Source organism: Oryctolagus cuniculus, chromosome 4, assembly GCF_051225735.1.
Source record: "Oryctolagus cuniculus isolate XC-2025 breed Fujian yellow rabbit chromosome 4, ASM5122573v1, whole genome shotgun sequence".
Classification (NCBI taxonomy): domain Eukaryota; kingdom Metazoa; phylum Chordata; class Mammalia; order Lagomorpha; family Leporidae; genus Oryctolagus; species Oryctolagus cuniculus.
Genome location: NC_142870.1, coordinates 148,352,699 through 148,367,762, shown reverse-complemented (window position 1 = coordinate 148,367,762; position 15,064 = coordinate 148,352,699). Strand labels below are relative to the sequence as shown.

Here is a 15,064-nt window from a genome sequence, read left to right as displayed (position 1 = left end):
ATTTCACATTGATGAACTAAGCTGATGTACCAAGTATAAGTACTTTAAAGTAGATTTATTTATTAGGTTATCTAATTTTTGCCTCTTTGACTCCTAACCCAATGCCGTGTGCATTTCATTTCAGCATTCACATTTTTGAGACTGCCTGAAGTTTTTGCTTTATAAAAATTGAAATTGGTTTGGGCATTTGTTATGGTTATGATGCCACTTAGGATGCCCACATACCATATTATAGTGGCTAGGTTTAAATCCCAACTCCACTCTCCAGTCCAACTGTCTGAATAATGCACACTGTGGGAGCAGCAGATGATGACTCATGTAGTTCGGTCCATGCCATCCATGTGGGAGATTCAATTGAGTTCTAGGCCCCTGGTCTAACACCGCCTGTTGGGGTCATTTGGGGAGTTAGCCAGCGATGGGAGATCCGTCCAACTGCCGTAAGACATTTCCAAAAACATCATCACTATAGTCTGAATTCATGGAAAATCTAAAAGCTTATTCCAATTCTAACTTTGATTTCCTTATAAATATGGAATATAAAATCTCAAACAATGTAAGTTCAACCTGAATTACTTAAAAACCTAGATATTGAACATTCTCTTTCAGATACCTTTTTGCTCTGTTAAGCACACATTTAAGTCCTATTAAAATTTTGATTTTGTACTTTTAAAAAGCAATAAAATAAAATAACAGTGATTAAATGTTATCAGAGGGGCCAGTGTTGTGGCACAGCAGGTTAACGCCCTGGCCTGAAGCGCCGGCATCCCATTTGGGCACCAGTTCGAGACCCGGCTGTTCTACTTCCGATCCAGCTCTCTTCTATGGCCTGGAAAAGCAGTAGAAGGTGGCCCAAGTCCTTGGGCCCCTGTTCCCTTGTGGGTGACCTGGAAGAAGCCCTTGGCTCCTTGCTTCGGATCGGCGCAGCTCTGGCCATTGCGGCCAGTTGGGGAGTGAACCATTGGATGGTTCATTCTCTCTTTCTCTGTGTAACTCTGAACCATCTCTCTCTCTGCCTCTCCTCTGTCTGTGTAACTCTGACTTTCAAATAAATAAATAAATCTTAAAAAAATGTTATTAGAAAAAATTATTATTAAAGACAGTGTTACAGAGTCATTTTATTTGTTGAGGTTGGCTTAGTGGAAAGTTACTTGGAAGTATAGGAGGTACAAAGAAATTGAAACAGAGTAGGTTGTTGATTTGGAATTTGTATAACTTGAGTTAGGAGCTTGGGTGTTTAGCCTAGTAGGATGTGTCTGTGTCCCACATTAGAGCAGTTGGGTTCCATATTCAGTTCTGACTCCTGGCTGCAGCTTACTGCTAATGCAGACCCTGAGAGGCAGCAGTGACGGCTCAGATAATTGAATTCCTGCCATCCATGTGCGAGACCTGGATTGGAGTGCCAGGGCTGGCCATAGTGGAAATTTGGGGAGTGAGCTAGCAGATGGGAGCTTTCTCACTCTCTTCTCTCTTGTATATGCTCTCTTTTGCTCTTTCTCGCTGCCTCAAATAATTTTTTTAAATTGAGGAAGGGGCTGCTCAGAAATTTTATTTTGATAGTGTCTCTGAAGTTCATGTATCAGGATTTCAGGCTGTTTTGTAGTTTAAAAACTTGGTTTGTATGTCATTGATGTGTTTCTAACATTTCTCACCAAATAAGTAGTAGTTTGAAATGAATTTGAAGCAACATATTTACAGAATATTTTCACTTTGCAAGTTACATGACTTCAAAAGATTAGACTGTATTTTACTACCATCTAGCAAAAGGAAATATGCATTGAGCAAAACCTTACTGTTTAATGTTTTGTTTTATTAACAATAAAATGGTAGTTAATATAAAAGAGTTTGAAGAGGGTGAGATTGGAAAAACTATTCCATTTTACATGTTTTTCACAAGGAGTCCTTGGTATACACATATCAGTTTATAATATTGTTTTTAGTTGACAACAGTTCTAACCCAATCTTACTTAAAAGCCAAATGATGTCATAGTTTCCCAGAATATAATTAGAGGGAGATAGCCCTAATGCCTAGATATTAAGAGTAAAAGTATCACTTTAATTTGTTATTTTCAAGCTGTGTTTATATTGTTTATTTGATAAAATTCCGTTTTTAGCATGAAGGCTAGAGGTGAGGATAGAAATGAAAACAAAATGAACATAGGAAATTCCAGTATCCTTGCTGCTTAGAGACACTTACTTCATGTCACAAATAGGGTTATCAGATAATAATTGATATTAAATTGATAGTAAATAATCAGTTTTCTGAAGATCCATAACTTAGGACATCTTTTTTACACATTAAAAATAACCATTTTGTTCTTATCTCTAGGCTCTGAAAGTGAATGTATCGGGCATTTTAAGTTAATATTTTCTCTTCTCCGAGTCCATGGAGCTGGTCAAGTGCAGCAGTTGGCTTTAGAGGTAAAAGTGATTTGTGATAAAGCACATCATCTTTACCACCACTTACTGTGTGTCTGGTTTAAGCCCTGATTAATCACCATCTAAAGTTGAATAGAAGTATGCTTATGGTTTTATCATCTTGCCTATTAAACCAAATGTATTTTTAAACTTTGAGTCATTTTGAAGACAGTGTTGCAGGATGTCATTCAAGGTGGTTTTCTTTGTACCCATTGTCATGTATCAGGACAAGAATAGCCTTTACTTGGGAAATCTAGAGGCCACAGGTCAGCAAGAAGAGACGGCATGGTTTCTCCGATATCAGAGTTCCCATGAACAGATTTACTTGTATTGAGGCCCCAGTGCTGTGCTGGCTACACACTGTGAGGTGCATTCCACTGGACTGACCTTACCCCTCCTCCTCGGTTGCTGCCCCTTCTTACAGGGATACAGACAGACACCTGGCTGTCCTACTGTTTATAGGAGTTGTCTAGGAAAACCAGCTGCCCAGGACTTATGGGTCTTAAGAGTTCAACAGAAGTTAGAGGCTCCTTTAGGAGAATGAAATCACTGGTCTCATGGGACAGTATTGAGCTACAGCTTTTTCCACAGAAACAGGAAGTCTCTGGTCATGGGTGGTTCATTATTGAGGCAACCATGAATGAGTTTCCAGGATCATTGATGATCCTGCCTGCTGTAGCACAATTTCTGACAGAGAACACAAAATTCAGCCTCACAGTAACAGGGAAAAGAATAATTTATAAAATGTATTTGTAGAGGGTTGGCATTTGGCACAGCAGTTAAGATGCCAGTTGGGGTGCCTGCCTCCTATATCAAGAGTGCCAGGTTCAAATCTATGCTGCTCCACTTCCAATTCAGCTTCCTGTTTAAGTACATCCTGGTAGGCAGCAGATGAAGGTTAAAGTCCTTGGGTCCCCTGCCACCCTAGTGAGATCCTTATTGAGTTCCAGGCTCTTCACTTCTGCCTGGCCCAGCCCTGGCTGTTGAAACCATTTGGGGGAGTGAACCAGCAGGTCTCTCTCTTAAAAATTAAATGAAAATAACTAAATTAAAAACCATATTTTTGGATTACATTTAGACTTAAGACAGATTTATCATGGAATAATAGAAGTTAAATTGGTTAAAAAACTTAAGTATACTTAATTCAAGTCTTGTAGTTTTTTTTTTTGTTTTTTGTTTTTTTTTTTTTTTTTTGAGGGGGAGTGTTTGTTTTTGTATTTCAGAGAGAAAGAGAGGGCTGCCATTTGCTGGTTCATTCCCCAAATCCGTACAACAGCTGGGGGCTAGGCTAGGTAAAGCCAGGAGCAGGAAACTCAATCTAGGTCTCCCACCTATATAACAAGAACCCAGTCAAACTATCATCACCTATTGCCTCCCAGTGTCTGAATTAGCAAAAATCTGGAGTCAGGAGTCTGAGTTGGAAGTCAAACCCAGGTGCTTTGTTTTATAGAATGTGGACAACCTAACTAATGTCTTAATTGCAAGGCCAAACACCCATCCCATCTTATAAATTTTAAAATAAATATTAAATCTAGGATATGTTGCTCTGAGATGCTAATAACCACAAAAGTTATCCTCTTTGAAAGAAGAACATACCTGTTTCTTTATAATGGAAATATCTGTTTTGGTGAGTACTGAAAACATTTGCTTTTCTCCCTGTGAAAGCAAGAGTCACAGTAGTGAGGGTTAGTATCATCCTAACGACTTGTCATCCCAAATCTGTCATTAAAAAACACAGCAGAGGTGTAGGCATTTGTCCTAGTGGTTAAGACATAGCTTAGTACATCCATATCCTATATTGGAGTATCTGGGTTCAAATCTCGGCCTTACTTCCCATTCCAGCTTCCTGCCAATGTAGGGGGCATTGGGAGGCAGCAGTTATGGCCTCAATAGGTAGATTGCTGCTGTTCATGTGGGAGACCTCAGTTGAGTTCCTGGCTTCTTGATTTGGCCTCGCCAGGTGGCTTTTGCAGGCATTGAGAGAGTGGACCAAAAATGGGAGCTTGCTTTCTGTCTGTCTGCTATTCAAATAAATTTAAGAAGAAAGCATTACAGTATATACCGTAGTTCTAGGGCATGTGCTGGTATAGTATTAAAAGTTTCAAAAACTCCTCAAGATATTATTTTTCAAAAGATCAGTCTTTAAAAATCCGAATAATAAAGAGATAATAAAATTAAACTCTCCTGTAAAAATGAATACTTTGTCCTTTTTTAAAGACTTGTGTGATCCAATTGATTAAGGTTCAGAATTATTTGCAAAACTTCTAAGTATTCTATTGATTACTTTTCAGGTCGTGAATATAGTGACATCTAATCAAGATTGTGTCAACAATATTGCAGAGTCAATGGTTTTGTCCAATTTATTGGCTCTTCTACATTCATTGCCATCAAGTACGTATATTCACAAGTAGAATTTTGGAAACCAAGGCAGAACCAACCCATAGAGGGACTCAGTTACATAGTTGACACAAAAACTCAGATGTCAACCATGTTTGGTTTTTGGAGTATTTAAAGTGGTATTCTTTGCACTAGATGAGTCTTCCTATTTTTTACATAAACTAATAAAATTACCTTGTATTTTCTGTATCAAAAGTTGAAGGTTGAGGGTGAGAGAACTCCAAAGGGAATGTCCTTTAGTTTGCCAGGCAATTGCAGTATTTAACCAGTGTCACCACTTATATCAAAAGAATGCATTGCTTAGTTGATTTTGCTAAATCCTTGGATGTTGTGGTAAACTTTATGTCTGTTAATTTCCTTGAAAGTAGGAACTTGTCCTATCCATTTTCCAAGGACAGTGTTTCTGTAGGTTCAATGAATTAAGTAGAGTTGAATTTTCCTTGATTAATTTTTTTCTTGAGTGGGTGACATACTTGAAATAGCTTTTTAAAATGATAAGCTTCATAGGTCACTTGCAGATTCTTTTTATCATAACTACAACCCTTGTAGGCCTTTTTTCATTTGTTTTGGTTTTCATTAGCTTCATGAGACTTCAGTGTAAAACTAAACTGGGCCAGTATTGTGGTGCAGTAGTTAAGCTGCAACCTGGAATGCCAGAATCCCATATTGGAGCTCTAGTTTGAGCCTTGGTCACTCCCCTTCCAATCCAGCTCCCTGCTATTGTGCCTAGGAATTGAGTAAAGGATGGCCCAAGTATGTGGGTCCCTGCCACTCCTGTGGACCAGCCCCAACCCTTGCAGCCATTTAGAGTGAACCAACGGAAGGAAGATCTCTGTCACCCTGTGAAATAAATGAACTGGCTGATAAAAGAAACATTATTAGAGAAGTCATAGTTTGAAAGAGTCACTTTATACCTAATTTCATATAGTCCTGTCAATAATTTAGTCTTAGAAGAAAAGTGCTGACATCTAGGTATTTCAGCCCACTCTGTTGTCATTGATATTTTAAATTCTTGTAGACTGTTTGCTCAGGGACACTGTTAGTGTCTTTTCAGTCTTAGCTTACGATGTTGCCTGCTCCTTATTAATGCCCACCTGTCGATATTCCCCATTTGATGCTAAGAGTAAAGTCCAGTAGCCCAGCATGTTCGTGTATCTTTTGGCAGTCCAGAAGCAGGCTGTTCTGACTTATAGGGGAGCACTGTATGGAAATTGCTACTTCTTCCTTGTTTCTGCATCAGTAGTACCAAGTAAAAGTCTTGCCTGCTTAGGGTGTCCTCTGGGTGTACTGAATTAAGATTTTGGGTATGCAGTGAATATCATGATTATGACTTTGTTGTCAGATTTAGACACAAAATCCAACTATACTATTCACTAGCAGTGAAACCTTGGGCTGCTTAAAGTGATCCTCAGCTTTCTCATTCCTTACATGGCCATGGTTATAGTTGTCTTGCTGGTTATTTTGAAGATTAATTGTGATGCCCTGTGTAGAACTAGTTAAATGTCTGGCAGAGAGTTGATAACTAGTAATGTAAGCTAATGTGATGATACAGTCTTCGCAATGTCTGTTACTCCACAGGTCGTCAGCTTGTTCTAGAAACTCTTTATGCTTTGGCATCAAGTACAAAAATAATAAAAGAAGCAATGGCAAAAGGTAATGTATAGAAGGCTTTCTCATTTGTGTACTCAGTGGGATAAGGCTTTGTAAAGTCTAATAAACAAGAAAAATGCTTTAGAAAGTTACAGTTTTAAAAAATCAAATTGCGGAGCCATTATTATGGCATAATGGGTAAAGTTGCAATGCCAGCATCCCATGTGGGTGCCGGTTTGAGTTCCAGCTGCTCCACTCCTGATCCAGCTATCTGCTGATGTGCCTGGGAAAGCAGTGGAGAACAGCCTCAAGTCCTTGGGCCCCTGCATCCACTCGGGAGACCCAGAGGAATCTCCTGGCTGGCCCAGCCCTGGCCATTGCAGCCATTTGGGAAGTGGACCAGCAGATGGAAGATCTTGCTCTCTCTGTCTCTTCTTCTTTCTCTCTCTCTTTTTCCTCTCTCTTTCTCCCTTCCTCCCTCCTTACCTCTGTCCCTCCCTCTCCAACTTTCACTCTCTTTCTCACTGTAACTCTACTTTCAAATAAATAAAATCTTTTAAAAAATAATGAAAATCAAACTGCATTGAATTGAAATAAGGTTGAAACTAAATTCTGATTAGAAAAATGTGTATTCTTTATTATATTAACACTAATTCTTTCTTTTCTTCATAGGAGCTTTGATTTATTTATTGGATATGTTCTGCAATTCAACGCATCCACAGGTTCGAGCACAAACAGCAGAACTTTTTGCTAAAATGACAGCAGATAAACTAATAGGTCCAAAGGTAAGCACACAGTAAGTTCCTGGAAGGAAATTAATGGTTAAAGTTCTGTAGTTTGATACTGATTTCATGACATATATCAAAAACTGTGATAATGAGGATAAGATAATGATTTGATATGAAAAATTGAAAGATTTTTATACCTAAAATTGTTTGTATGTATGCAAGGTAAATTTGGAAAATGGAATTAGAAGAGAGAGCACGTTTTCTGTTAACTTTTTTTTTTTTTTTTTTTTTTTTTTTTTTATGGTGGCTTTGCTCTCAGTCTTTGTTTTGTTAGGTAGAGAGACAGAAATACAGAGGGACCAAGATCTCACATCTACTGGCTCACTCCCCAAATATGCACAAAGACACTCAGGTGGGGCTGAAGCTGGAAGGCAGGAACTCAATTCAGGTCTCCCACAGGGGTGTAAATGATTCAGTTACTGGCACCATCACTGTTGGCTCCTGCTGTCTTCATTACCATGAAGCTGGAACCACGTGCAAAACTGGACATGAAACCCAGGCACTGTGGTGTGAGACATGGGCATTGTAACCAGTGGCCTAACCACAAGGCTCAATGCCTGCCCTTTCATGAACCTTTTGAAGATGCCTAGTATTACTATTTGAGAAAAGTAATCACAGAAACCTGCACCAGAATTGAGAGTTCCTGAGAGAGTGTTTGGACTGTGGTGATAAAACTGTTCATCTTCTTGAAGAGAGAAAAAGGTGTATTTAGGTTATGGCAGAAGACAGGTTAGATGTGCATGCCCAAGGACTGGCCTGTAGATGCAGCTGGTGAAGGAGTTGGTGACATCTGGTTTAGGATGTGTCTCCACAGGAAGGATGACATGAGTGTTACAGCACCCCTGCTTCCCTTTCTTCCAGGAAATCTTTTATTCCAAATCTAGAGATAAGTAGGTGACCTTTGGAGCCATTCTTCAGTTTGTAGTACAGGAACCTGTTTAGAGAATATTTTAAATAGGTTTCACTCATATGCAGGTGCGGACAGAATTCTTGTATTGTTATTAAAGCAGTTTTACAATAAATAGTGCTCACGGAAGCATATCTGTGCTGGTCCACCAAGCAGCACCTCACATACATGAGGTGAACCATGAAATGGTTCATGATCCTTGCTTCCAGAGTTCTATATAGGATGTCCAGAGTAGGACCTGGAATCTGTATTGTTTATTTTTTCTTTCTTTCTTTTCTTTTTATTTTTTTTTATTTTTGACAGGCAGAGTAGATAGTGAGAGAGAGAGACAGAGAGAAAGGTCTTCCTTTTGCCGTTGGTTCACCCTCCAATGGCCGCCGCGGCCGGCACACTGCGGCCGGCACATTGCGCTGATCCGAAGGCAGGAGCCAGGTACTTCTCCTGGTCTCCCATGGGGTGCAGGGCCCAAGGACTTGGGCCATCCTCCACTGCACTCCCGGGCCACAGCAGAGAGCTGGCCTGGAAGAGGGGCAACCAGGACAGAATCTGGTGCCCTGACTGGGACTAGAACCTGGTGTGCCGGCGCCGCTAGGCGGAGGATTAACCTATTGAGCCATGGCGCCGGTCTCTTTCTTTTCTTTTTAATAAAGGTTTATTTAATGGGAAAGCAGAGAGAGGGAGAGACAGATAAGGATCATCTTATCCCTACTGTTTCACTCCCAAAATGGTCACAACAGCTGGGCCTGGGCCAGATTGAAGCCAAGAGTGAGGAACTCCGTCCAGGTCTCCCACCTCGGTGGCAGGGGCCAAAGCCCTTGGGTTATCCTCCACTCCCTTCCCAGATTAATTATCAGGGAGCTTGACTGGTAGCAAGATACTCAGGATGTGAAACAGTCAGTGCTCCACTATGAGATGATGGTGCCTCAGCTGCAACAGCTACACCCCTGGAATTTGCTTTTTTAACATACTCCCCACATGATTCTTTTGGATCCTGCCTGAACTCATATTTAGAAATGATTGCTCATGTGTCTACAAAGGTACCTTGGGTAGGGAGAGGTTCTAGGTCCCCATCTCTAATCTAAAGGCAGGGTGACTTGCCTTGTTCATGTTGTACCTACACGTGAAGTTCAGTTTGAAAATGCTAATGGCTGTTAAACATTTTTACATCAGTAAGACAAGTTGAGACCGTCATAGGATATAAAACTGGGAGTAAATAATAGCTTGTCTTGAGCAAGATCAGTGGGGTAAAGCGGATTATTTGCATATATGCAGAAGAGACCATAAAACCGTGAATATTGATATTTAAATGAGTCCTTTCCAAAATCTTTTTTATTGTATTCAAAAGACAGAGGTACACAAGTATCTCTCATCTACCGGTTCACCTCTCAAAATAACAATGGCCAACGCTGGGACAGTCCAAAACTGGAACTCAATCTGGGTCCCCTTTGTTGGCTGTCAGGGACTTAACTACAGGAGCCCTCACTGCTGCCTCCCAGTGTGCATATTAGCAGGAAGCTGGAATTAGGAGTGGAACAAGGATTCGAACCCAGGCCTACCTCCAATAGGGGATTCACTATCACCTCCCCCCATCATACTGAGTTTTCTTGAAGCAAGAATTGGGTGGTATGTAACTAATATCTTAAACGTTTTAGGTATTTTAAGTAAATATGTATTGGAATTGTCTTTGAGCTCTTCATTTGTATTTTTGACCTTTGAAATCTGTGAGGGGCAGATTTTATCAAGGTGAGTGTTTTTACACTTGAATTTTCTGTGTAGGAAAGATACAGATATCAGATAATTAACTAACTGGTTTGGAGCAAGAAATCCTAGAACTGGGATCAGTAAACATTTTTTTCCTTTTCAGTAATAGTTTTATTGAGATATAGTTGACATGCCATGCAATTCTATTTTTAGTATATTCACAGACTGGGCGATATTAATTTATTTTAGAACATTTTCATTAACCCACAAAGAAACCCTATAGCCTTCAGCAGCTTTTCTTTACACCCTCTTCTTCCTTGTACCTGGCTACCACTAATCCACTGTATGTCTATAGATTTGCCTATTTCATATAAATAGAATCTTAGAAGATGTGTTGTTTTGTGGCTGACTTTTGTCACTTTTCAAAATAGATTCATCTATTTTGTAGCAAATATTAGTGCTTCATTCTTTTTAATTGCTAAATAATCCATATTTTGTCCATTTATCTTGATGAACATGTGGATTGTTTCTACCCTTCGGCTATCCAAATGTTACTACATTGAATGTTTTTGTGTGGGCATAGGTTTTTAATTTCATTAAGAGTGGAATTTCTGGGACATACAGTAACACTATGTTTAACCTTTTGAGAAATAGACTGTTTTCCAAAGTAATGTACCATTTTAGCTTCCTGCCAGCAGTGTGTGGGAGGTCTGATTTCTCTTGTTTGCTATTATGTCTTTTATTAGTATAACCATCCCACTAGGTGTGAAGTAATAGATATGTCCTGGTTTTGATGTGCATTTCTCTGGTGACTAGTTATGTTAAATATCTTTTCAAGTGCTAATTAGCCATTTGTACAATCTGTGCAGAAAAATGGTTATTTGTATTCTTTCTTTCTTTTTTTTTTTTTATCTTTTATTTAATGAATATAAATTTCCAAAGTACGACTCATGGGTTACAATGGCTTCCCCCACATACCGTCCCTCCCACCCACAACCCTCCCCTTTCCCACTCCCTCTCCCCTTCCATTCACATCAAGATTCATTTTCGATTATCTTACTATACAGAAGATCAGCTTAGTATACCTTAAGTAAGGATTTCAGCAGTTTGCTCCCACACAGAAACATAAAGTGAAAAATAATAGATGATTTTTTTTAAATGATGATGAAATCAGATCAGACCTATTGTCATGTTTAATCCCAGTGAGAGTCAAGTTGGGAATTGATAATTTCTTTTTCTTTTTTTTTTTTTTTTTACGGAAGATCAGTTTAGTGTACATTAAGTAAAGATTTAAATCGTTTGCACCCCCATAGAAACACAAAGTGAAATATACTGTTTGAGTACTCGTTATAGCATTAAGCCTCAGTGTACAGCACATTAAGGACAGAGATCCTACATGAGGAGTAAGTGCACAGTGACTCCTGTTGTTGACTTTACAAATTGACACTCCTGTTTATGGCATCAGTAATCTCCCTATGTATTCTTTCATTTTTTAAAAAGACTTATTTATTTGAAAGGCAGAATGACAAAGAAGGAAAGATGGAGACAAAGAGATCTTTTTTATCCAGCCGGCTCTGTGGCATAGCAGGTAGAACTGCCACCTGCAATGCCAGCATCCCTGCTGATGTGCCTGGAAAGCAGTGGAAAACAGTTCAAGTGCTTGGGTCCCTGCACTCATGGTGGGAGACCTGGAGGAAGCTCCTGGCTCCTGGCTTCAGATCAGCCCAGCTCCTTCTGTTGTAGCCATTTACGGGATAAACCAGCAGATAGAAGACTGATCTCTTTCCCTGTCTCTGTCTCTCCCTCTCTGTGTATCTGTAATTCTGCTTTTCAGAAAATTAAATAAAAAAATTTTTAAATCTTTTTTATCTACTGGTTCACTTCCCAAATGGCCACAAAAGTTAGGGTTGGAGCCTGGCTGAAGCCTGTCTGGATCACCCATGCGGTGGCAGGAGCCCATGAATTAGGACCATCTTATGTTTTCCCAGGTACATTAGCAGGGAGCTGGTTTGGAAGCAGAGCAGCTAAAACTTGGAACTGGCATCTTGATGTTGGTTACCAGCATTGCAATTGGTGACTTAACCCACTGTGTCACAATGTAGGCCTTTATATTCTTTTAAAATTAGGTTGTAGTTTTGTTACTGAACTGTAATTGTTCCATATGTATTTGGGCTATTAACCTTTTATCAAATGTTATTTGCAGATATTTTCTCCCATTCCATTGATGGCTTTTCCGTTTTCTTGTGTGTCCTTTGAACCCAAGTTTTAAATTTGATGTCATAGATAAGAAACTGTTGCTTAATCCAAGGTTACAAAGATTTATGCCCATGTTTATGCCTTAATAAGGGTTTTAATATTTTAGCTCTTTTACTTTACCTTTGATTCATTTTGAGTTAATTTTTTATACATGGTATGAGACAGGGGTGGGTCCAGAAAAGTTTTCCTGTGAAAGGCTATATAGTAAATATTTTGCCATTTATGGACCATATGATCTCTATCACAAGTGTTTGGCTTGTTTTAACAGGAAAGCAGCCATTGCAGACAGTATTCAAATAGATATGGCTCTGTTCCAATAAGACTTAATGCACAAATATAGCTGACAGGCCAGATTTGGCCCCTCATTTGCAAACTCCTGTTTCAGAATAGCTGAGTAACCAGAACATAACACTGAAGGCTTAATGACAAAACTTATGTAAAGTTTTTACTAAAATGTATAATAGCATATACATCAGTGTGTGATAATGCTTAGTACTTCTTAGCAGTTGAAATGCTTTAAACATCCTGGCTAAGCTTTGCTTGAATGCCACTTTTTACAAAAGAATAGACTTGGATCATTCATTAAATTGATGACCAAGCATGCACTCTCAGAAATCAAAGAGGAAAAGACTTGGTTTTATACAGCTGGTCATTACGTATTATTTTTTTTAAGTATCAGACCATAGTAGATGTAATTAAATTAATTTAGCAATGAGAAGTCTCTGTAGATTGACAGTTAACCTAAGTAAAGTTTTTTTTTTATCAGTTTAATAATATTTATAAATAAAGCTGTTAAACCTAAGGCATTTGAAATTCATCTAACCAATCAATAGATGACTTCTACAATATTGTTTATAAATGCAGCCTAACACAAATGTATAAATAGCTCCTTTCTAGAAAAGTTATTCCTTCAAATTTAATATCCTTGGTATGAAAGCAGTTCCAGTTTCTATTGTAAGCTATGAAATATTTAAAAACAGGAGATTTGTGTTAAGTGTCAAGTAATACGGCCAGGTATAGCAAGATGGGTACATGAAACCGTAAGCAGCTTGCTTTGTGAGTCGCAGACCCGGAGTTACTCACTGTGTAATGATACTGGGTCTCTAAACCCAAGTTTCTTTAGCCCCCTGGTGAGAAAATTAAAATGAATGACCTTATCTAAATCCTGCTTTAACTCTTGGTGCTTTTTTGATCATGTGTTTCTCTGAGCTTTGTTGAAATGTACTCCTAGGGATGGATGGACTGCACACAGGGAGCAAGGGAAACCTGGTTCTTAGGGAGCTCATGATGGAACGCAGTGCTGAACTTCCTCTTTGCCCCTACCTACTTTAGTCCTCTGTGGAGTAGCTTTGTGTTTTGGCAGGATGTTCTCCACAGGCTTAGGGAGTACAGAAGGAAATAAGCCTGTGAAACTCCTTGCTGATTTCATTCACCCTGATGGTATTATTTGATGTAGAACAAATGCCCTCCAAAACTCTTTGGGTGTCTGAGGCAGCTGCATGGTTACACTTTGTGGATGCCGTCATGTAACCATGTTGTTTACTTCAGCTCATTGATTGCCGTGAAGTTCAGAGCTAAATTTGTAATATATCACTAGCAATTATGCACAACTTTGGATATTTCTTTATGTGTTCTGTCCGTATTAGTTCTCAGTTAAGTGAATAAGTATCTGCTGCATGCCAGGTGACTGAGAGCACAATCAATGAGTAGGACAGGTTGGGTTAGGGAAGATTTCCCTGAGTTAAGATTTGATGACCAGAAGGAAAATCCTTACCTTCCCAGGCCTCATTTTCCCTTTGTCTTTATGCCTCACACTAATTTTCAATTTGTATATATGTGAATGCTGAATATATTTTTTAAAGGTACTTTTTGTTAAAAGGCATCATATAGCATAAAACATAGTAGAGCAAATTGAATGTATTAAAAATACTTGTACGATACAGGTAGTATGAAAAAGATTAGTTTGGAATAGGGGACAGTGAAGGAGATCTGGAGGGATAGGCCACACAAGGCATTCTAGGAAGATGGAGCAGTATATGTGAGGCATGACCAGTAAGTGTTCTGGGACCTTTGCACAGCAGTGATGCTGGATTGTAAAAATGGAAGTAAAAATGAAACTTGATGAGCAAGTGGGACCAAGTTGTAGTGATTCTTATTAAAGTTAACTTTGAATGAACCGAAGTTTTTTTCTCCCACTCCAGAATGTCTAGGTAACAGTTAGGGCCCATAACAGCCATAATATAAATTATACTGATATTCTACCCTAGAGAAATGTAAAGCAAACCAAATATTGAGTTGTTTCCAAGAGGTCTTTTTTTCTTTCTCCTCATCTAGGTTCGAATAACATTAATGAAATTTTTACCAAGTGTTTTCATGGATGCAATGAGAGACAACCCTGAAGCTGCTGTACATATTTTTGAAGGAACTCATGAAAATCCTGAGTTAATTTGGAATGATAGTTCCAGAGATAAAGTGTCTACAACAGTTAGAGAAATGATGTTAGAGTAAGTAAAGACAAAAGTGATAACTTAACACTTTCAGATAAAGTCACTAGGAAGGGCAAATCATATCTAATCATATCTCTAAGACACATTCTAAAAGTTAGTGAAAGCCTTGTTTTGTAACTGAATTGTGTCATTCAACTTTCTTTTTTCCTCCCAAGGCACTTTAAAAATCAGCAGGAAAACCCTGATGTAAACTGGAAGGTAAAATGTACTTTTGTTTTACATTTTATTTTTTGTTGATTTTTGTTTAATTCCTACAGAATAGATTTAAGCCAAAATGTAGCCACTCTGTCATTAAAACAGTTGAATATCCTGGAAAAAAAGACTTCAAACATAAAAGTAGGAGTGTTCACTTTTGAAGCAAATAACTAACCAAAGTGCCCTTTCTGAACTTTATTAAGAGGAATATAAAATGTATTGCTTTTACAATTTGATTAAATTAACAGGATGCTTTTGTGCTAGTTAGTTTTGTGAATGTTTAATAGAGTTTGTGTTTCTTGCCTTCA

General features: G+C 38.6%; 1 protein-coding gene across 8 annotated transcripts in view; it reads left to right on the top strand.

Moving 5' to 3' along the window:
- The window catches only part of DNAJC13 (DnaJ heat shock protein family (Hsp40) member C13), a 135,997-nt gene that overhangs the window by 101,685 nt on the left and 19,248 nt on the right, over positions 1 to 15,064 (top strand). For all 8 annotated transcript variants that reach the window (XR_016233295.1, XM_008249241.5, XM_089332250.1 and 5 more), the window contains 6 exons: positions 2,327 to 2,418; positions 4,707 to 4,806; positions 6,391 to 6,465; positions 7,075 to 7,187; positions 14,389 to 14,558; positions 14,717 to 14,759. Coding sequence is in view for 7 of the 8 variants with exons in the window: in XM_008249241.5 (XP_008247463.4) it covers positions 2,327 to 2,418; positions 4,707 to 4,806; positions 6,391 to 6,465; positions 7,075 to 7,187; positions 14,389 to 14,558; positions 14,717 to 14,759 (593 nt within the window). In the remaining variant the exon portion in view is untranslated. The remainder of the gene's footprint in view (positions 1 to 2,326; positions 2,419 to 4,706; positions 4,807 to 6,390; positions 6,466 to 7,074; positions 7,188 to 14,388; positions 14,559 to 14,716; positions 14,760 to 15,064) is intronic.